The sequence below is a fragment of the Vigna unguiculata genome, chromosome 11, assembly GCF_037176805.1.
Source record: "Vigna unguiculata cultivar grain cowpea cultivar isolate G323 ecotype 2 chromosome 11, ASM3717680v1, whole genome shotgun sequence".
Lineage (NCBI taxonomy): Eukaryota > Viridiplantae > Streptophyta > Magnoliopsida > Fabales > Fabaceae > Vigna > Vigna unguiculata.
Window position 1 is genome coordinate 43,642,601 of NC_140802.1, and position 24,162 is coordinate 43,666,762.

General features: G+C 32.0%; 3 protein-coding genes across 5 annotated transcripts; 2 read left to right on the forward strand and 1 right to left on the reverse strand.

Moving 5' to 3' along the window:
- Positions 1-494: 494 nt before the first annotated feature.
- Positions 495-6,551, reverse strand: LOC114170412 (uncharacterized). Its single transcript, XM_028055889.2, has one exon. It carries the CDS (start codon positions 6,438-6,440, stop codon positions 576-578), a length of 5,865 nt encoding a protein of 1,954 aa, XP_027911690.1. The 5' UTR covers positions 6,441-6,551; the 3' UTR covers positions 495-575.
- A 6,082-nt stretch (positions 6,552-12,633) lies between these two features.
- On the forward strand, positions 12,634-17,105 carry LOC114168514 (clast3-like protein). 3 transcript variants are annotated; one of them, XM_085668583.1, is made up of 8 exons: positions 12,634-12,910; positions 13,135-13,300; positions 13,399-13,457; positions 14,615-14,733; positions 14,949-15,186; positions 15,647-15,767; positions 16,253-16,333; positions 16,827-17,105. In XM_085668583.1, exons 1-7 carry the CDS (start codon positions 12,851-12,853, stop codon positions 16,330-16,332), a joined length of 843 nt encoding a protein of 280 aa, XP_085524709.1. In that variant the 5' UTR covers positions 12,634-12,850; the 3' UTR covers position 16,333; positions 16,827-17,105. The 3 variants fall into 3 exon arrangements, with proteins under 3 accessions (XP_085524709.1, XP_027909167.1, XP_027909166.1); XM_028053366.2 differs by having other exon boundaries at positions 16,873-17,105; XM_028053365.2 differs by lacking the exon at positions 16,827-17,105 and having other exon boundaries at positions 16,253-16,478.
- Positions 17,106-19,967: 2,862 nt separating this feature from the next.
- Positions 19,968-21,794, forward strand: LOC114169762 (allene oxide synthase 3-like). Its single transcript, XM_028055055.2, has 2 exons — positions 19,968-20,819; positions 20,912-21,794. Exons 1-2 carry the CDS (start codon positions 20,054-20,056, stop codon positions 21,586-21,588), a joined length of 1,443 nt encoding a protein of 480 aa, XP_027910856.1. The 5' UTR covers positions 19,968-20,053; the 3' UTR covers positions 21,589-21,794.
- Positions 21,795-24,162: the final 2,368 nt, after the last annotated feature.

Sequence of the window (24,162 nt, forward strand, 5' to 3'; positions counted from 1 at the left end):
ATGAAGTTAACAAAGTAACAAATTATAAAAAGAAATAATATATTAAGGCTATATATATGTGATACAAGGTCAAGGTTACAAAAACAAAATTTACGTACTCTAATTGATTTTCTTGGCTTAAAAAATTACATTTTTAAAACTATATTTTAAAATAATATAAATAAATATATCATCTAATATAATATTAGAGTTTAGAGAAATTATAAAATAAAAGAATATATATATATATATATATATATATATATATATATTAGTTATTTTGTATAAATTGAAGGTGAAAGATAGGTAAAAGTAATATTAGTATTAGTTTCTTATATTCAGTTAAATAAAGGATAATTTTCTATATCTCACTTGATAAACGAGTAACTAAAGTAATTTAAGTGTTCTTCTCAAGGAAATCTAACTAATTTATCATATTTTTTTTAAGTTTCAAAATTCATAATTTTGTATAAGATTGACTTCCTTTCCATTTCTTTCATTTCACTTCTATGTATATACATACAATTTAATATATACATCTTTCAAAACATTAATTAACTTCATTTTGTAATAAACTAATAAAATAAAGTACATAATTAATTACATTGATTTCTACTTTGCAAATGTCTCTCATTCTTGTTTCGTTTGTCACCGATATCATTGTTATTGTTTTGGAAATTATTGTTTGAGTGACTATGACTGCCATTGATTTTACTATTGTTGGCATCATAATTGATTTTAGCACGATCTTGATTATGATTGATATTGTTCTCAACACTTTTAGAACCATTGATGTTTCTATAGTTGGAATTGTTATTGAGATTGCTTGTAGTCTTGTAGTCATTGAGATTGTGGCCATTGTCATTGCTTCCAATGCTATTATTGTTGAGCTCATCCTTGTAGGAATTACTTTTATCAGTGTAACTATTACTTTTGTTGCCACAAACACCATTATTTTTTAAGTTCTTATAGTCACTAACATTTCTTTTAACACCATCATTCTTAGGGTTGGTGGTGCCATAAAGGTTGTGATTGTTGTTATCATTGTTACCTCTTTTAGAACTACCATCATCACCCTTGTGATTACCAATGCTAACTTTTTTAACACCATCATTATTGCAAATGACATTCCCATTGTTGTAAACACTTTTATGATTATTATTTCCTTTTCCGTTGTCCTTAGAATTGACATTATTATTGTTGTTGTTATTGCCATTTCTAACACCATCAATGTTGCGAATGTAATTACCATTGTCATTATTCTTAGTGTCATCATCATTGTTGGGAATATTATTGGCATAAACATCATTGCATATGTGACCACTGTGATATGTACTCTTTGAAGTACCATTATTGTTGGCATTATAGTTATTGCCACTAATTTTAGCATCATCATTCTTGTGACCACCCTGACCTTTACTCTTAGAATTGTCACCTTTCATAACTTTCTTGTCATTTCCATCGCTTTTAGCATCATGACTGTTGGTGTTGTTCTTGACATAAGAATCATCATAGACATAGGTATTGTTGTCACCACTCATAAAAGTTTTATTATTCCTTTTGTCAACTTTCTTTTTAGCACTATCACTATTTTGAATATTATTATCAATGTCATAAACACTTGCATGAAGGTTGTTTCCATTGTCATTGCTCTTAGAATTATCCTTTTTCATAATCTTCTTGTCATTCCCACCACTTTTAGCATCATGGTTGTTGGGCATGTTGTTGACATAAGAATCATCACACTGATAGATATTGTTGTCACTACTTGTAAAAGTTTTATTACTCTTTTTATTAGTTTTGTTTTCACTATTTTTAACATCATCACTACGATGAGTATTGTTGTTGTTGTGATAAACACTTGCATGAATGTTATTCGCATTACCACAACTTTTAGAATTATCACCTTTCATAATCTTTTTGTCATTTCCACCTTTGTTAACATCATGATTTATTAGGATGTTGTTGAACTTAGAATCATCATAATCATGTATATTGTTGTCACCACTTGTAGAGGTTCTATTTTGGATATTATTCTCATTGTGTGCATCAATGTAGTTTCCTTTGCCACCACTCTTAAAATTATCAACTTTCATAATCTTCTTGTCAGTTTCACCTCTTTTAGTGTCACCATTATTGGGCATGTTGTTGACGTAAGAATCATCAAAATTGTATGTATTATTGCCTCCACTCATACAGATTTTATTATTTCTTTTATTAGATTTGTTTCCTCCATTTTTAACACCATCATCGGTTTTGGTGTTTTTCTCATTATGACAAGTATGTGCATGAATGTTGTTTCCATTACCACAACTCTTGGAATTATTATCCTTCATAATCTTCTTGTCATTCTCACATCTTTTAACATCAAGATTTTTGGAAATATTGTTGACAGAATCATCACAGTCATAAATATTGTTGTCACTTCTCGTAAAGGTTTTATTATTTATTTTGTTAGTTTTGTTTTCTCCTTTTTTAGCACCATCACTACTTTGGATTTTATTATCATTGTGATACGCATTTGCATGAATGTTTTTTCTATTGCCACCACTCTTATAATTATCATCTTTCACAATCTTCATCTCTTTTCCCCCCTTTTTAGCTTCATGATTGTTGGAGATGTAGTTAACAAAAGAATCATCGCAATCATTGATATTGTTGTCATCACTTGTAAATGTCTTATTATTTCTTTTCTCACTTTTTTTTTCTCCATTTTTAGCATGATCATTACTTTGGATGTTATTCTTATTGTCATAAGCATGTGCATGAATGTTGTGGACAAAAGAATCATCAGAATCATAGATATTGTTGTCACCACTTGGAAAGATTTTATCATTTTGTTTGTTTGTTTGTTTTTCTCCATCTTTATCAACATCACTACTTTGGATATTATTCTTATTGTGATAACAAATTGCATGAATATTCTTTCCATTATCACCACTCTTAGAATTATCATCTTTCATAGTCTTGTCATTTTCACCTCTTTTAGCATCATGATTTTTGGAGATGTTGTCATAAGATTCATCACAACCATAAATATCATTGTCTCTACTTGTAAATGTTTTATTATTTATTTTGTCCGATTTGTTTTCCCCGTTTCTAGCACCATGGCTACTTTGGGTATTATTCTCATAGTGATGAAGACTAACATAAACGTTATTTTTGTTGCAACCACTCTTAGCAATATCATCTTTCATAATGTTCTTAAAATTTCCATCTTTTTTAGCATCATGAATGTTGGAGATGTTGTTAATGTTAGAATCATCACAATAATATATATTATTGTCACCACTTGTAAAAGTTTTATGTTTTATGTCATTTCTATTTTCTCTATTTTTGGCACTATCACCATATTGAATATTATTCTCATTGTGATAAACAAATGTGTGGATGTTGTTTCCATATCCACCACTCTTGAAATTATCTTCTTTCATAATTTTTTTATCATTGCCACCTTTCTTAGCATCATGATTGTGGGAGATGTTATTGACAAAAGAATTATCACAATCATATATATTGTTGTCTCCACTTGTAGATGTTTTATTTCTTTTGTCCCTTTTGTTTTCTCCATTTTTAACACCATCACTATTTTGGATATTATTCTCTGTGTGATAAGTACATGCTTGAATGTTGTTTCCATTTTCACCACTCTTACAATTTTCATCTTTCATAATCTTCTTACCATTTCCAACTCTTTTAGTATCATGACTAGAAGATATGTTTTTCACATGAGAATCATTAGAGTCATAGATGTTGTTGTCACCAGTCATAAAGGTTTTATTATTCCTTTTGTCGATTTTGTTTTTGGCATTGTCACTATTTTGAATATTATTCTCAATGTGATAAGCACTTGTATGAATGTTGTTTCCATTGACACTACTTTTGGAAATATCATTGTTGCAATTTTTGTCTCTACCGACAATAATATTATTTGTAACATTCTTATGATATTTGTTGGTAGTGTCATTGTCACTGCTTTTAGTGTTATCACTATTGCATATATTATTTCCATTTGCATAAGCAGTATCATAGTTCATATTGTTAATTTGATGGTCAATGCTTTTACCTGCATTAGTGTTGTGATTGAGGCCTATGTCAATGCTTTTGTCACCATTGTTATAATTCTTGTTGTAGTTGCATATATATGCTCCTTTGTTGTGATCATTGATACTTTTAGCAATGCTTTCATCTATTTGTTCATTTTTATTTCCATACTCAAGGTTTCGAACATCATCAACATTGTTGCACTTGCTTCCATTGATTTTAACATCACCAATATTGTTGTTGTTGCTTCTAGTGATAGTGGCTTTAATTCTAACACTTTTGTTGCACTTGTTGTCGTTGTCATTCTCAATGTCCTTAGTAGTGTCATTGTCTTGGCTGTCGATGATAATGTCTTTACTCTTTGTGCTATCAAAGTTGCAACTACTTTTGTTATTGACATGAGCACCACCATTGTTATGGCGGTTATTGCCATTATTGCTACTCTTAAGACCATTAATATTGTAATTTGTGTTGTCATTGTCATTGTATTTACCAATATCGACATTGTTATTGTTGTTGCTAATGTCAATCTTTTTGCTTACATCTGTGTTGTCACCATTGTTGTTACTTTTAAGACCATGAGTGCGGTGATTTTTGTTGTCATTCATAATGTGTATGCCAATATCAACATTGTTGTTGCCGATAATGTCAATGTTTTCACTTACCCTTTTAATGTCATTGATGTCATTCTTACTATCATCAACATTTTTAAGGTCATTCTTAATACTTTTAGTATTAATCTTATTATTTGTAGAATGATTATTTTTAGCAACATCACTGCTACTTTGTTTGTTCCTCCCATAATCAATGACTCTCATGCTATTATCATCTATGTTGTCATGAGTGTCACCCGAAATGTAATATTTCTCTTCTTTATCACAAATCTTATTGTTGTCACTCAAAGTGCTGATAGTAGCATCACTATTACGGTTATCAAAGTCGTTTTCATGGCTTATAATAGACTTTCGTGGGGAGGAATAATATGTTTCTGATATGGAAGAATTAACACTCATTGTTCTTGGTGAGGAACACGAAGAATCAAAATGATTCAAAGTGGTCTTGCATTGGATTGTGCCCACCTCTGACACATGTTCAGACACATGCCACACCTTTACTGAGTTGTCCATGCTCCCGGTATACACAATCCACCCTTGTTCCCTTTCTGATTGTGGATGTTGCTGCTCCACAGCAATGCACTTAACAGGTCCTGTATGACCTATCAAAACTGAATGACATGTGTGAAACCCATTTTCATTGTGCCTCCACACACATATATTGTTATCCACTGAGCCACTGAATATGAGGGTCCCAGCTGTGGCAAGGCAAAGCACGGCAAGTTTGTGACCCCTTAAGACATCACCTTGCAAGTACTCACCTTTATGGTCACATTTCCAAAAGTTCACTAACCCATCTGAAGAACCACAATAAACTATTGTGGCCATGCAATTCACTGCCAACGCTGTAACAGCATTTTCTTGCTTTAGCAAAATCCGGTCCAACACATGTTTTGACTTCTTCTCTTTCTCCCCCTTTTGCACATTCACTCTCCTCCATAACTTCACTGTCCCATCCGCAGACCCTGTTAATACGCTTCCTTCAAGCAGCGATACCACTGCATTCACTGCATCATCATGTGCACTGATAGAATCTAAACATTTTGAATCCGCCAAGCGCCACACTTTGAGCGTCTTGTCCCACGATCCAGAGTATAACACCCCCTCTTCCTTGTTTAAGCTTAGACTCGAAATGGCGTCAAAGTGTTTCACCTTCACTGCATTTTTGTTTCGTCGAACCTCAACGTAGTTCTTTGGGTTCATAGAGCATTTCACGTATTCTTTAAACGTGGGCAAGCTCCCTATACGTTTGTAGTTATATGGATTCTTGGATGAAACTTTCCATACTCTTATCTTCCCGTCTTGATGGCCAGTGAAAATTTTGCCATCAGAGATTACTATGGTTTTGACCAAACCACTGTTTGATTTGAAACCGGTGAAATCCTTTAGATGCTTCCAAACTCTTATGTTCTTACTATCGGAGCCTGCATATAACAATTCTCCAGAAACAGCTAAAGAATATATGTGTCCTGTTTCACGAACGAGGGATCCAATGAGCTCTGTTTCAGGGGGGTAATCTTCGTTGTGGTGGTTTGCAGTTGAGTTGGGTAATGACCAAGGAGACCTTTTGATCGGAGAAGAGGTGTTGGGATGGTAGTTCCATGGGGACATGTTGTATGGAGAGGCATTATTGTTGTTGCTATCGTCGTAATTGTGATTATGGTCAAGGTTGAAATCATCGTCCTCATTGTTGAAAGTAATAAATGGGGGTTCATAATGCGATAACGTTTCGAATTTGGGTTTATGCAAGGCATTGTGTGCATTTAGCTCCACTAACATGGAGCCGCCATGTGCATTTGTCATTCAATATTGAGAGAAAATGAATATTAATGAGGATGAAATGTTAGATTTTGTTGGTTTCAGAGACCATAACATGAGGAAACAACATTTGAAAATGTTATGAATTTTGTTTTAAGTTGCATTTGTGTAGCAAAGTTGAAAGTTGTGCTATATGTTAAGAAAAGCATATTCGTATATAATTAAAGGTGGAGAAACGGTGAGATAATAGACAAATATGTAAGGTGATGAAACAATGTATGACTCTATTTTCTATTATGAGAAAAGATATACACCAATAAAAACTTCCATTTTAGCACACATTCTTCTAATATCTAATATTAGAATCTTATATTTTGCCTAATTATATATGGTGTCTAAGCTGTTTTATATTAATTTTTACTAATATCTACTATTAGAATCTTATATTTTGACTATGTAGTGTCAAACCGTTAATGTTTTACCTTTTAAAAATGTAGCTTTACTTTTTCTTTTTAAATAAAAAGGGAATGCAATTATTATCTCTTTTAAAATTCAATATTTAAAAATCGATCATATTATAATTTAAATAAATTAAAAGGATAATTTAAATTAATAGTGTCATGAAAACAGGTAAAAAAATGTTGTACAATATAGTTATATGTATACATGTATTAAATAAAAATTATTTATTATTTATATTATTGTTATTACAGAAAAATGGTAGATTTTAAATCAAAACGAAAACTTTTATAATTAAAAAATTTGAAGAAATTTTAGTTTTAAGATCTAATAAATTAGAGAGGTCCTATGTCTCTTTTATACTAAATTTAATAAATAAAAAAACTAAATAAGGGTTGAGAATTCATTTATTTTGAAAAAAAAAAGTTTGAAGAGACGATTCTACTTTAGAACTTCAATCAATCAAAATATTTTTAGTTTTCCAATTTATAATTGCAATAAAAAGATATGTTGGGGGAAAAAAAGTTGAATTATGAATTTTTTGTTCTATATTTGTCAATTATTGTTTTAATGTAAAAAACAATAATCATGAATGTGTGTGTTTATTTTTTTACGGGTTTATATAATGTGTGCAAAATTCAGTTGTCTTTTTGTAGTAAAAAAGAAAGAAGATAGTTTTGCAATTATTCAGTTGAAATTGTTTCGATGTTCTTAATAACATGGTTTATAATTGAAAATTCATTACTAAAACTTATTGTATTATATAATTTTTTTTTTAAATTTGTTAGAAAAATTACAAGAATTTTTTTTCTACTATTTTTTAAAGAATTTAAATTCACATGTAATTTTTTCGTGAGTAATTATTTCATACAAAATTATAAAATTCGTAAATATTTCTTACAAAATTGGTTGTGAAAAGTGTTTTTTACAAAATATTTTACAAAAGAATTAGTAGTAATTTTCTATAATTTTTTTTATAACAAAATTTATAAGTATTTTCTACGAGAAAATTTAAAATAAAATTGGTAGAAAGTATAAGTTTTTTTTAATGGTAATTATATATCTATAACAATATATAAAGATTTCTTTTGTGTCCAATTTCAAAATACCAATTTTATCCTTTAAAATATAATTATGTATTAAATTTTTGAAAATTGACCGCTATTTTTACAAATTCTTTTATAAAATCGTTTATCTCTATTTTTTTTCTCTATTTATCAACAGTTATTCCCTCATATTTTCTTTATATATTTCACTTTATTTTTAATAAATATAATTTTATTTTATATATTAACTTAATAACATTACATTATCATCATTTACTAATATAATATCATGTATATTTAAGAAATGCATGCACATACGCGAATGTGTACACTAATTTTTAATAAAGAAGATAAAAACACTAAAAATCTCACGATTATAGAAGTAAAGTAATAGTTAAAACTAATTTAAAATAATATATACATACATTGTAATTTGATAATATCTTAATTATTGTATCATTATATTATTGTTACGAAGTATATATTTATTAATTTTATCGATGACTATTTGACATACGAATTATGTTCGCTTACTAGTTCGTTTAAGTATTTGACTTATATTGAAATTTGTACTGGACTAGAGGAGTGATTCGGTTGCAGACCGAGAGGACAAGTGGATTATGGTATCGGGTCGGGGAGGCACCGAGGGAGAATATTAACCGAATTAAGTTCCGTGTTTGGTGTTGTTTTTAGGAGTTAATGAGGTTGTTATTATATTTAGAGATATTTTAGGAGCAGAAGATAATTTCATTTTTTATTTTGTATATCTAGAATTTAATATTTTGTAACTGATTATGATATAAATAAGAAGGTTGCTCCCATCGTTAAGGGGGAAGATTTTTTGACCTAAGCAAGTCTTAAGCTATGGTAAAAAATATTTCTTTCTTTTTGTTTTTGGTTAAGAATTATCTGGCACTTTTCTTGACCAGAACATTGGCGCCCACCGTGGGGTCCGGTAAAACTCGATCCCAACTCCACCAAATTTCAATAACACTCAAAGAAAGGGAGATACTTCGGAAGGAGACCGAGGATACCCATCATCGGCTGGAGGAAGCCCTTCGTCATCAAGAGCAACTGAAAAAACTCAATGAAAACATGCAGTAGCAGATTACGCCTCTGCAATACTCACAAGAAACTTTTGACATATGCAAATCATGAGAAGATGATCGATCTATGCTCAGTCTCTACTTACAAATCAACAATTAATCATTGCGATTGAAGCTTACGCTCTTTCTCGATACAGGTACGAAAAAACCCAAAGTTCCAAGTATGTTGCTATTTTTTGATATATAAAAAAAAAATTGGACAAAAATTACAAACCAGAAAATCTAAACAATTTCCTGATCACAGTCATAAATCATTCTACTCTTCTTGTATTATGTAGGGGTCACAAGTATAAATTTAATAGTTTTACAAATTTGATTAAATGATTTCTTTAGGACACTAAAAATAAAAAGCTATAATGATTAATTTAAAAAAAATATTATTTTTGTAATTTATAAAATATACATTGTTATGTTGTTTTAACTTAAATATATTGTCGGATAATGTAATCTTAATTATGTGTACAAGAATAATAAATTGATTTGCTAAAAGATAATAAAATATATTTATATAAAAGAATTATTATTATCGATTGTTCCTTTTATTTTTAACCATTTTATTAGAAAAAGAGCAAAATAGTGAAATTAATGAATAATACAAGTTTTATGAATTAATTACTCGTCGTCCTTTTCAATGCATAAAACTAAATGACTTTTACATCTAGATAAAATGTATGTTTCTCATTAATATTTTATTTAATATTATTAAATAAATAACTTTTAGTGTGAAGTATTTTATATTTAGAGGAGTTTTAAGAAAATATTCTTAACAATTTAGGAAGATTTAATCTACCATAAAGTTGTTTCAAAATATCAATATAATTATTTTATATGGTGCTAGAATTATAAAATAAGATTGTTTAAATATATAAACTAAGATTTCGATACATATGTTAAAATGTGAGTATTATAGTAAATATTACTAGTTATCTTTAAAATAAATTTATTGTTACTAGATATAAATGTGTTCTGGTGTTACTTTATTTTAATAACAAACATAATTATTTTATAATAGTATGTTATTTTAATCAGCTTAAATTTTTTGATGATATCTTATAATTCACTATTTATTTGGTATGATTTTTATAAGTGAAAATTATTTAATTAAAATTAAGATACTTATAAAATGTTTTACATATAAATATTACAATTGTCATATATATACATGTGATATTATGTGAATTACTAACGGGAATTTCGTAGATATATTAAAAGTTCATTCATCATGTTTAAATCAATAAAGATTGGCTTCATTGGAAATAAGATGAAAGAACCTATGTGCTTGAGGTTAAAAGAACCTATGTGTTCTATTCCGAGCCTATGTGCTTGAGGTTAAAAAACCTATGTGTTCTATTCCGAGCCTATGTGCTTGAGGTTAAAAGGACCTATGTGTTCTATTCCGAGCCTATGTGCTTGAGGTTAAAAGGACCTATGTGTTCTATTCCGAGCCTATGTGCTTGAGGTTAAAAGGACCTATGTGTTCTATTCCGAGCCTATGTGCTTGAGGTTAAAAGGACCTATGTGTTCTATTCCGAGCCTATGTGCTTGAGGTTAAAAGAACCTATGTGTTCTATTCCGAGCCTATGTGCTTGAGGTTAAAAAGAACCTATGTGTTCTATTCCGAGCCTATGTGCTCGAGGTTAAAAAGAACCTATGTGTTCTATTCCGAGCCTATGTGCTTGAGGTTAAAAGAACCTATGTGTTCTATTCCGAGCCTATGTGCTTAAGGTTAAAAGAACCTATGTGTTCTATTCTGAGCCTATGTGCTTGAGGTTAAAAAGAACCTATGTGTTCTATTCCGAGCCTATGTGCTCGAGGTTAAAAGAACCTATGTGTTCTATTCCGAGCCTATGTGCTCGAGGTTAAAAAGAACCTATGTGTTCTATTCCGAGCCTATGTGCTCGAGATTAAAAGAACCTATGTGTTCTATTCCGAGCCTGAGAGCTCGGTTCATGAACGAATGATTAATTACTTTGGAGTTTTATATGTTTGCAGGATTGAGAGCTCGGTTCATTAATTACTTTGGAGTTTAATGTTTGCCGGATTGAGAGTTCGATTTATGAACTAGTGATTAATTGCTTTGGAGTTTTATGTTTGCAGGATTGAGAGCTCGGTTTATGAACGAGTGATTAATTACTTTGGAGTCTTTTAATGTGTGCAGGATTGAGAACTCAGTTTATAACCGAGACCAAAGAAGGTAGAAGTGTGAAGGGGATAGTTGATAGAGATTAGTTAAACTGGGGTGACATAAGAAATTGATTAAGTTAATTTAAAAGGTTGAAATTGTGGGGCGTGAAGATAGGGAGTAATGATGATTTTACGGAAAGTGGTGAGGAGTAGTTATTGACAAGACAAATTCTGCTCTCCTCGTTTTGAAGACGAGACCGTGCAAAATTTGGAGAGCTATGTACTGGACTAGAGGAGTGATTCGGTTGCAGACCGAGAGGACAAATGGATTTTGGTATCGGGTCGGGGAGGCACCGAGGGAGAATATTAACCGAATTAAGTTCCGTGTTTGGTGTTGTTTTTAGGAGTTAATGAGGTTGTTATTATATTTAGAGATATTTTAGGAGCAGAAGATAATTTCATTTTTTATTTTGTATATCTAGAATTTAATATTTTGTAACTGATTATGATATAAATAAGAAGGTTGCTCCCATGGTCAAGGGAGGGAGATTTTTTGACCTAAGCAAGTCTTAAGCTATGGTTAAAAATATTTCTTTCTTTTTGTTTTTGGTTAAGAATTATCTGGCACTTTTCTTGACCAGAACAAAATTATATAATTTCCTAAACTAGGAATCGTTTAATTAATTTTAAAATTACAGTTTAATATTTAATCATTTTGTCTTAATAATTAAAAACATACATTTTTAATTCATACACATGCTAAAAAGTCTATATATTTTTTTTAATTCTTAGATTTTTTTTAGTCTCCATGTATAATTTGTTTTTTAATAATAATTTTTTTTTAAATATTATAAGTATTATTTTATTATATTTCACTATGTTTCTAGGATTCTGGTATTAATTTATGTGTTTATAATAATTACTTGAGCTAGGTAATCGTAAGGTATGAGAAGTTATACTTGATTAATTATTGATTATCGAGTTTTAATTTTGAATTGAAACTGAAATGGATTGCTAAATTCTTGAGCAAGTTAGAAATTACATAATAATATTTTTTATGGATCATTTAAGTGTTGACATTCATTTGTGGTTAGATTGAGTAGTTGTGCATGTTTGAATAAAGAATCATTCTAAATTGAGATTTAAATGAAATAAATATGAATAAAAATAAAATATGCATTAAAAAGTATGAAAATAATGGATAAAGAAATCTATAACTTCCATTTGTAGTTCTAGATGATACATGATGAAGCATGGATCCTACAAGTGTTGTACACTTTTAGGATGAAGTTATGTAATTTTAAACAATTAAATTACTTTCATGAATTTTAAATATTTTATTTTATTTTTGAAGAAATTATCTAAGCAACATATTTTCATTATAAGATATTTTAAATTTTTATAAAAGTAAATTATTTTCTAAAGAGCTTCCCCATTCAAACACTCGGAGGAATTTGAGAGAGAAAAAAAAAAAGATGAATGTAATTCCTTAACCATAGCAGGCCTGTAATTTGAGTATGTTGTAAGGCCTGTGATAAGCCCATTAGCCGGCCCGATTCAAAAGCCCACCCGATGATTCTCTGTTTCGTCTTCCTCAAGTTGAAAACTTGTCGTTGATCAGAAGAATTGAAAACGGTTTATAGAAAATAGAGTGGTAATTAGCAAAGGAAGAAAGAGCTTAAGGAGTGGCATATACAATACTTCAGCATTAGCATTGAGAATGGAGTTTGTTCCAGAAGAGGGGAAGCACCTTAACGAGGATTGCTCCACTTTGATTTTAGTGCGTTCATGTTCTAGGGTTTTGCCCTTCCCTTTTTCCCAGTTCATTACTCGGTCTTTTATACCGTTCTGCAAATAGACATTCACTTTTTCATTTCATGGCTGAATAATATGTGTGGAGTTAGCTCAATTTTAGACCTAATTATTAATATTAACTACTAATTTGGTTCTTGAGAGTGTTTATGTGTGTGTATGTTGCATCATTGTAATTTGTGTGCCTTTCAGCCTGCTCTGTCGATTGGCAATGTGGGGCAGCTAGTTGCGGATCTTTTGATTTCATCAATGGGTTCAGAGAGAGTTGGGTATTTGGACGATCCTAACGTTTTGCCTTGTGTTGGCAATGATGCTTATGCACCCTTTCCTCAAGGAGACCTTGCACTTCCCCTTGAAGGTCCTCCTTTGTTTTTGTTTTTATTTTTATTTGTTATCTCACAACTATTACTCTTGTTAATTTCATTTTCTATGCTCTTTCTCATCAACTTTTTGCAGCTTATGATTCTCCTTCTAATGCTCTCACTATCATCCAACAGAGATCGCCGGTGATTAAGGTATTGCCTATGACAACATCTATTTTGTTCCTTTAATCTTATATTATTTGTCTGTAATGTGCTGATTTTCTAGCTAGCGGATCATTAAGTGATTTGCAACTGTGGATTGTTCCTTTTAAGCTTAGTTGTTGGCCGTAAACTTTTAATATTGACAAACTGAGACTTCAGTGATACCTTTTTTATTTTAAACTAGTGCGTGCTTGAGTGTTAATTTCAGCCCCATTTTTATCATTCAAGTTTGTGATATTTTTGTGTTTCTGCTTGTTGTCTCCTTTTTATTATTCACTCCAACGATGGACATTATGACATTATCATCTCCTTTGGGTGGAATCAATAGATTATCAGTGTTGTTAGTATATTACTAGACTGGTAGCGTTTTTGTGTATCTTCATGTCCGACATCATGGCAGTTGCCTTACTAATCCATAATTTTCCTGGCTGCGCATATTTCTTTTGTGGTTAATGTTCTAACCTGAAAAACTGAAGTTCGACCTCTTGAATGAATGATTGAAGTATGTCTAACTCCCTCTTGTGTTTGAACCACTTCTGTTTCTCTATCATCCTGCCTTGTTGGAAATCCAAGGTGTTAAACCTGTTAAAAACACACTCACTCAAGTCAGTGTTTTTCTCAATTGTTCCTTGAATGATTCCATCCGTCTAATCATTTACGTTTCTTTTTCCTCAACTTCCGAGTAACTTATCCTGTAAAATCTTGTTCTTATAATTGTGTTACTTGCTTAGCTGTCCTAGTAGCTTCTCTGAACAATGCAGTTAGTTTGCTGTCCTTTTTGAAATGGAGGTGAAAAATTCAAGGATGTGCAGTGCATGAACAACGCTATTGTGAAATTCCTACTCTAATTTTAGAAGTGTATGACAATTACCAGATTGATTCTTGGTGTAGTCATAAAGAGTAATATGTATAATTAATTACTACCTAATATTTGGATTAACAATAACAGGACTGTGTGTATTTGACTTGTGGTTTGGCTGGAGTAAGCACGAATTACTGTGCATGCCACTTGTTAACGTCAATCTTCTTGGATGCTTTTGCACTATACAACGTCTTAATGTTTTCTATTAAATTTAATGATGGAATTAGTACAAACAATTTTGGAAACTGTAAGAAGAAATTGCTCTGATACATGGTCATTTGAGTAGGGTATGATGGTTGAGTTTGCAAAAAACATGGCTGATTTTCTTGCTGGCAGTGGAAAGAAACATATTATTGTTCTCTCCAGCTTAGATTTTGGAAAGTGGCAAAAAGTTGATATGTCAAGGTGAGGAGCTGTATACTTTGAAATTGCCCTTCTTCGTGGTTAAGATATTTAATTCATTCAATTCTGAGATTGTAACTTCTGTTCAAATTATAACCCTCAGAAGGTTCTGAGCTTTGTCACTATGACAACTATGCAGTATTTCAGAATCCAACTTGGTTGTGGAAATTGCATTGTCATTCTTTCCATTCTGATACATCTATTGGCTATCACATTAGTGGTTTGCAGATCTATTATCTTTCTAGTGCCAACAGCAATGGAACTGATGAAAGCTGCGAACAGCTTGGATGGAAGAAACTTCAGGAGTATGACCCTTCTCAAAAGCATTGGAAATATCTTAGTGATTTAGCTGAAGGAAATGTTACACTGGAAGATATTATTTCTGTAGAAGATGAGCTAGAAGATGAAAATTATTATGCTAGCTTGCCTTTTGCTGCACTTTTTGCTTTTCTCAAGGTAACTTACATGCATTCAAATTTCATGATGCTACATTTCTTGTTAATCCTTAAAGACTCTATATGAAGAATATACGAAAAGTGTTGACATCATTTAATTTTTTTTTTTTATATTGATGCCTGTTGTCATAAACTTTCTTTAAAAAGTACTCCTTCTAGTTGGAAGTAGTTTCAGTTGCATGGTATGCTCTATTTTTTTGCTTGAAAAAATTATTAAGGATCTACCTGGATTAATTGCTGCGAAAGGTGAGGCCAGGCTTATTTGGGATTTTGTTTTCATATGAAGAATAAATCTCCATGCCAGAGAATGTAGTTTAGTTGATCTCCATATTTAAAGTTAATAAATAAATAAATAAATAAGTGTCGTAGGGTGGTTATCCCTTACCTTTTAATTGCAAAAATTGTAGAAATAGAGCATTATATGGATTGATGGATGTAAGGTGTTGGTTTTCATGTATCAGGCTAAAGGTTTGAAGGTCACCTGCTTGTTGTGTTATTGCTCAGAAGGGGACAATGTATCGGATGCTTTTCAATTAGCCGATGCAACATGTAAACTTCTCCAGATCACTCGCCCTCCTACCGGTGAGCTTTCTTTTTCTTTGTTGTCTTTTTAGAATTATTTTATACTTTTTAATTTATCTTTGTCGTCTTTTTATATTGTTTTATTGTTTTTTGTCTGTGTTTTGTTATTCATACAAAAATTGTCTTGTCATAACAACTAATGACTTTTCCCAATATATTTTTTCAAGGATATTTCTGCCCGGATTTGTCACTTTAATGTGGATTTTAAAAATTATTATTTTCTAAACCCTTTGTCCCTGATCCCACTACTGAGACTATTATCATTTTTTCTGGGTCTCCTGAATTTGTTGGATTAGAACATCTTTGGCTCGTGTATTTTCATGGATATTTTATTTTAAGATACAAATACTTAGTGTTTCTCCTATCAACCACATCTCTCATTTTTCGCATGTTAAAGATTTAATTGTGACGAATGAATAAACATATTTTTGTAAGTAAAAAATCGTAAGAGTTGGTTTCTAATATTTCGTATAATGCCTTTTCAGGAATTGAAGGTGGCAAATGGCGAGTGCCACTTTCTTGGATGAGTGTGTATGGACCACCCCCGGATGTGTCCATCTTCTAAGGTTAGTAGTTACTTGGTTTGATTCCTGTAATTTGTTACTTAGTTACTTAGTTTTTTAAAGTCTAAATAATCCTAAACTAGTCCTATGTAAGAATAATATAACTTCATTAAGAATTTGTTATGGTGGAATTCTAACTTCAATAGAACTTGTTCGTACCGTTACTGTGAAATGGGAACAGTAAGCAAACGTCTTTTGCAATCTATTACTTTCCCAAACCGGACAAAGTGTCATATGTCAATTTTAAAATTTTTCTTCGAGAGGTCTAAACTACAAGTAAAATGTGAAAATAACTATATCCATTGCTTCATTAGGATTATTTATGGGTAATTTTATTTATGCAATTATTTTATTATAGTTCTTGTACTTTAGAAAAATAATTAAGAGAAAAAGTGAAAAGTGAAAATTGAAATATATATATATATATATATATATTGCATTATTAAAAAAGTAAAAGTGTATTTAAATCCAATGTAAGAATTTATTGTAAATACAGCACTGCTCTTGTTTATGAACTCTGATGAGCACAACCAAATTTTCAGAACTCGTCAATGTTTGACTGGAGAAAAAGATAAACCATCGTACATTTATGTATTTATTGACCCCAGTTGGATTGGATTGTTTAAATAAGGTGTATAAATAAACAATTTTCATTTATATTGCAATGAAATGTTATACAAAAAATCTTGTATTATATTTTGTTGAAAAAGTCATATGCAATTCACGGATTATAAGGAGAGAATAATACAATGAAAATGACTCGAGGGTTGTAATATCTGTCACTTTGATTGATCTCCATTATCCAATTCATTTTGCAGCCCTTGCTTCTTCGGCCTTAACTTTTAAACACCACACTATTTTCAACTCCAATTATCTACAAACTTGTCATCGTTTTGACTTCTGAAATTGATAAACCACCTTTTTACACAATACATGGAATATTCTAAAATTAATTTTCAATTTGTTATTATTATATAATGTTAAATTGAATTATTTTGTTCCATATATCATGGGAAATACTTATTCTTTTTGTATAGTTGTTAAGAATCCCCACCATAGATAATGCTGCGTAACTTTAGTGGTTGGCAAACACCAATCATGTTATGAATCATATTATATTTCACCTATACTTTACATTTTGTAATATTACTCAGTTTGGGTTTGGATATTCTTCGAATAATAATTATTGTCGTCCTTGTACGTTATACTTTTTGCATACGTTATCCAAAGCCTTATAAACAATTTAGTCAAAAGTCTTGCAATTTAGGGTGCAACGTTTACTTAGGGTTATTATCTTGTTTATGGAAGTCGATCGGTTATTTTATGTTATTGTGATAATCAGATGACATTTAGAAATAAAAGTATTATATATCTTTTTGTTTTTAAATATTAAACACATTAATTGTATTTAACTTCTTATAAATGATTGAATAATCTATTGAGAAAATAATTTATTTGTAATACCAGTTAGGGTGTGTTCGATCTGCTTTCATGCCAACCCAAATTAGTATTGCTGATGATTTTTGAAAACTAAACAATCTTTCTTTTCCAAAATTAAATGTATCCGACCAAATGCGGCATGCAAAGAATAAGAGGTGTGGACAAAAAATCTCAATTTTGACCTAATTTTGCATGTTTAACACAAATATGATTATATTTGGGTAGAACTAAAAATGTCATTCTAAATTAGGCTCAAAACTTAACGGCTACATTTAATTTTAAGTGTGTTCAACAAATCTAAGTCTCTATTAGAAAAAAAATGCTGAGTCTCAGACCACAAATCAATTACTATTAATGAAGCAATAAAGTATAACCCACATTCAATTTTTCTAACTCTTATTCATAATTTTGAACCATCGATATCATACATGACTTCAATTAGCTTAGCGTGTATAAACTTAACCAAATATGACGCAATGTAATCGTATATTACACATTAGAATAATTAATTACATATTTCTAGTTTTTATACTTCTTGTCATAGATGTATCATTTACTCTCCAACTCTATAACTAAAAGTATTTGTATTTCTATGCGATCTTCTAAATTGATTATGTTTTAGTCAGTCAACAATATTTTCTATTTTGAAACTAAATTAATAATCCATATCAAAAAGGGTAACGTGAAGTAAAACAAAACAAGATAGCACGCATATATTATCGCTATGTATTAAGTTTAATCAAATTGAAAGTAATTAAATAAATGAATTTTTAATTATTTTACTTCACGTTACCTTTTTAATGTGGATTGCACCAAAAAAACGATTTTATGATATTTTTGTTTAAATTGAATTACATGTTATATAAAGAAGTAATAATAACTTCTGGTACCAAAACTTTTAAAGTTCTAAGTCTAGAAAACGGCCAATACAAGAGACAAAGAGAGATGTGACTCGGCGAACATGTTGTTGAGAAATTGAACATAACAGTTGTATTAGAAACTGACGTGTTTAATTTTCTATCTCTTTATAAAAAGATAAAAGTAACCGAGATGGATTCAATTACGTGATAATATTTGGTACGGACAATTTTTTACCAGAAAATGGGTTTTGCTTTTCACGTAAAACTTGTCTCTATTTAAACCAATGACTTTCTCAGTAGAAAACGTATTTCCAAACATGTCTCAAGGTATGCTTGTTTCCATGAAACATCATTTAAGAAAAAAAAAAAGAGAGTTGAAGTAAAGAATGTGTTCGATTGGCATTTATTTGAGTTCACATTAAGACAAATACACCTTCGCACACGTGTAAATAATGAGAAACTTTGATAATATCGAAAAATATATTAAGAAAAACAAAATTATTCTACAACAGCCTATACGAAGATTTGTTTATTGAACGGTTAATCATTTAGAAATGTTATAAATAGTAAATATACGTATACAAATATAGGTGAGCTACTTACAAAATATCGAATACCATTTCTTCCAAATGAATTTACGTGTTTCTTTTGTAGTTGAATAAGTAACTTGGTATTACCAAGAGAAATTTATTTTTATGATTCTAAAGAAAACATTTAATTTATAGTTAACATCTCGAGGAAACTTGTTGAAAACATGTATTTAGTTGCGTGATTAAACTAACGACATTAAGTTCACGTACACGATGAAGGTATCGAAACACTTCACATGACAAAACAATTGAATAATCACTCAACATATCTGTTTATCTGAATGCACCTTAATTTCAATTTAAAAAGAGGCATTGCGTGAACGGTGAGAAACTCTTGTCGCTTAATAAAAAGCGGTAAAAGTTCTTAAAAATGTATCAAATAAAATAAAATAGAAAAGAACGTCCATCGATTTTATTTTTATCAAACTCAAAAAAAAAAATATTTAAATGGAGGGTACGCAATAAATAGGTCAGTTAAATCTCTTTCAGATTCTCGTGTGAACATTCATTGCCAAACTTAGAACATCCTAAGCAATGCATCGAAAGTGTGTAACAGAGAGTGTCAAAAAATGTGAAGCATAAAAAAAGGTTAAAAAGTTAAGGACAGGGTGGCTTAGGTGTGTGTGAAACAAATGATCTTAATCGACGGTAGATGGAGCCCCCCAGTGTTATTTTAAATACGTTATTATAGTAATAGCGTACACACGTTGTCCACGCTGCTCAATTTCTTAACTTTATATAGATTATAGATTTTTCAGACATACTTCACTCAACTCAACTCAACCTCCTCCTACACACTAACACCTAAGCTACAGTTGAATCAACCTTCATCAATGGCTTCTTCAGATAGCAGCGCCACCAAGCTTCCCCTGAAGCCCATCCCTGGAAGCTACGGCCTCCCCTTCTTCGGACCCATGAGTGACAGACACGACTATTTCTACCACCAGGGACGCGACAAGTTCTTCGCCGAGCGAATCAAAAAGTACCAATCAACCGTCATCAGAACCAACATGCCACCCGGTCCCTTCATCTCCTCAAACCCTAGAGTCATCGCTCTCCTCGACGGCGTCTCCTTCCAAATCCTCTTAGACAACTCCAAGGTCGACAAGCGCGACGTCCTCGACGGCACCTTCATGCCTTCCACCTCCTTCACCGGCGGCTACCGCGCCTGCGCCTTCCAGGACACCACCGAGCCCTCCCACGCGCTCCTCAAGACCTTCTACCTCAACCTCCTCGCCGCCAAGCACGCCTCCTTCATCCCGCTCTTCCGCAACAACCTCGCCGAACACTTCACCGACCTCGAGGACCAGCTCGCCGGAAAATCTTCCAAGGCCAGCTTCAACTCCTCCGTCGGCTCCGCCTCCTTCAACTTCCTCTTCCGCCTCCTCACCGGTCAAGACCCCTCCGCCACCAAAATCGGCTCCGACGGCCCCTCCCTCGTCACTACCTGGCTCGCGGCGCAGCTCGCTCCACTCGCCACTCTAGGTCTGCCCCGGATTTTCAACTACGTGGAAGACTTCCTGATCCGAACAATCCCCGTGCCCGCGTGGGCTGTGAAATCCAGCTATAAGAAACTCTTCGAGGGTTTTGCAAGTGCAGGTAATGTAATCGTCGTTTATTCTGAATGCGTTAACGTGTTATTACAGTTGCAAGTTTTTCTTATATAGTTTATAGTTATGTTTGATGTGCAGGTTCATCGGTGCTGGACGAAGCGGAGCGGTTGGGGATAAAGAGGGACGAAGCTTGCCACAACCTTGTGTTCATGTTAGGGTTCAACGCGCAGGGAGGGTTGGTGAACCAGTTTCCGATTCTGATAAAGTGGGTCGGGTTGGGCGGGGAGAGTTTGCACAGAGAGCTTGCAGAGGAAATCAGGACCGTTGTTAAGGAAGAAAACGGGGTGAGTCTCCGTGCGTTGGATAGGATGACTTTGACTAAATCCGTGGTTTACGAGGTGATGAGGATAGAGCCGGCGGTTCCGTTCCAGTACGCCAAGGCCAGGGAAGATCTTGTGGTGGAGAGCCATGATGCGGCGTACGAGATCAAGAAGGGCGAGATGATCTTTGGATATCAGCCGTTCGCTACGAAAGACCCTAAGATCTTTGAGAGAGCGGAGGAGTTTGTGGCCCAGAGGTTCGTTGGGCCTGATGGAGAGAAGTTGTTGAGCCACGTGTTATGGTCCAATGGACGCGAGACGGAGGAGCCCACACCTGATAATAAACAATGTCCGGCGAAGAATCTGGTGGTGCTCATGTGCAGGCTCTACCTGGTGGAATTCTTCTTGAGATACGATACTTTTACGTTCGATTTTAAACCTGTGGTTCTGGGTCCCCAAGTCACCATCAAGTCACTGGTTAAAGCATCCTACTAATCCTCCACTAATCTTGTTATTAATTAAATAATTCGGATTAAGTTAAGTAAGTTTGGTTGTTTCCTGTTCCGCACTGCAGAGGAGTAAGTAGTTACTGTAACTTGCAGAGTGATGTATGTTTCAAATTTCACTTTTGTTTCTGTTGTGTTTCATTAGCCGATGTATTCCTTTCCTTTCCTATCACATTTTATTTTCTCTTTCTTTAATATTTCTCCATCGGTCAGTGCAGTGTTCTCTCATTTGTCTGCTAAACCAGCAACATCAACAAAACTATACTAATCATTTATCATTAATCATCCATGGTATACGTTTTTTTTAATTATTAGTTCGCAGTGTTTACATTAACCGACATTATCATTAACTTAACCCACAATTTTCGATGTTTCACACGTTCTCAGGTTATAGGTTATGCGGATCTGGACGATAAAATCAAGGGTCAAGAATCTTGACCCCATCGTTTTTATCTCAGCTCAAATTACAACTCTACAAATAGTTAAAGTGGGAAATAAAACGTTAGAACTTAATGAAAGAGTGAAAAATTGGTAAATATATGAGATTGACTTAGGAAAAATAGAAATTGTTGGCCACGACTTCTGAATTTTGACATAACATCCTATATATTTAGGTGCATGATTGATTGGTCATGTTTTGTTAAAAGCAAATGTTCGAATCTCAATAATAACGACACATTATCCAAAAGTAAAAATAATCCATGCGTCTACTGTTTAATATAGCAATGTGACCCAGCTAAAAGATACATCACATATTCAAATGAATTAGTAACAAAATAATAGAGTTAACAGTAATCAATGAGACCTGTATTTTTTTTTTATCGACAAGAAATAATATTATTTATATACACAAGACACTTGGGTGTCTCAACCCGTATAAAAAAACAAAAAGTTAACAAAGATATCGTAGTTGGCAAACAATTTTTCTAATAATCTTATGTAGAGACCATGTGATGGATAATTTAAGGAGAACACGTTTGTCCATATTGTTTACACAAAGAAGAAGCACAATGGATTGTACTCTACAACATGGAATAACCGCTTCTATTATGTTTTGACAAAATAACTTATCTCATCACATGGGTCTTATATAAACTAGTGCCTCAGAATGTGGGTCATTAGACCATTTTGACATGTGAATTTGTGAACATAAGGTTTGCATGGGTTGAATATACTAGGAGGTTCCACCATTGAGCAAAACAATTAGACAGCTTATGCAAAAAAAAAAAAATGATCTTTAGACTATAGATAGTATGAGTTTGGTTAGATTCATAAGATTTTACTACAATGCAATATGCAACATGTTTTACCTGATTCATCCTTTTTTTTTCTTCTTTTTTTTATGTTACTCTTTTCATATCATATTTAGATTTTTTAATTCCTAGGTAGTTGTATTAATACACTCAATTGGATATTTGTTTTAATCTAAATAGAAAAAATTAACATCAGGAATTTTATATTTCATCCATGCTCAAGTACTTAATTGAACCAAAGTAAGAACTTTTTTTGCATCCATTTTAGTTTACCTAAATATAATTCATCTAACTATGAGAGTGTATGTGCTATATGATTTATATCTGTTGAGAATAAAGAAAATAGGGATTGAGATTAATCTCCCTTTAGTATAAACCACACATAGGGTAATCTATTTATAATAGAGAGAGGTACAAATAAAAAGAGTAACTGAAAATAAAAAGATTAAATAGAAGATATTGTTTGATATTGTGGTTATCAATATCTAACAATATCTTAATAATATCAAACAATATCTATAGTCCCTTTCATAATTTATTTCCTTTGTTACTGATCACCAGTAAGGAGAATTGTTGAAAATGCACATTTAGCTAGTTATGGTGTATTGTACAAATACCTACCTAATTGTTATACAAATTCCAAACTTTACTTACAATGTTACATGTGAGCATCTTCTAACCCAAAAAAAGCACAAACAATTTCTCCTAAAGGTGATCCTCTCCTTCTAAGATTTTCCTTGGTCACCACCTTATTGAACATTACTTTCGAAGCAAAATGTTGTGTTGATGGAATCACCTTTATGCTCCAAGATATGTTATACATTTCAGATTGTTCTCCTATATTTGGATTTTGCAATTTTACATATAAAGATCAGACAATATATATTTGTTCCTCATCTTTTCAATTCATAGATCCTTACTTTGTCTCTTAATTGGTTTTTGATGTATTAGTTGCATAAATTCAACTAATTGAGTCCTTTTCCGCTCAAACCAATCTCTTCTTCATTTAATTGTTCATTCCCACCAATTATTAGTCCATCTCCCAAATACTCCTATTGTTTTATTCCTAATAATATAATTACTAAAAGTTAATCCTAACCCAGTATTGACTTTCCACTTTATGTTCTGATCAAACCATCTCTCTTCTTCTCCTTCTCCACATATTTCACTTAAATCTTTCCACCACCCAGATGTATATTGTTTTATAATGTTCCCATTTTAGCCTCTCGAAGATTCATATTCTGATTCTAGTATATCCTTCCATAAGTTCTTGGTCTTTCATACCTAACCTCAAATTCCATTTAGCTAAT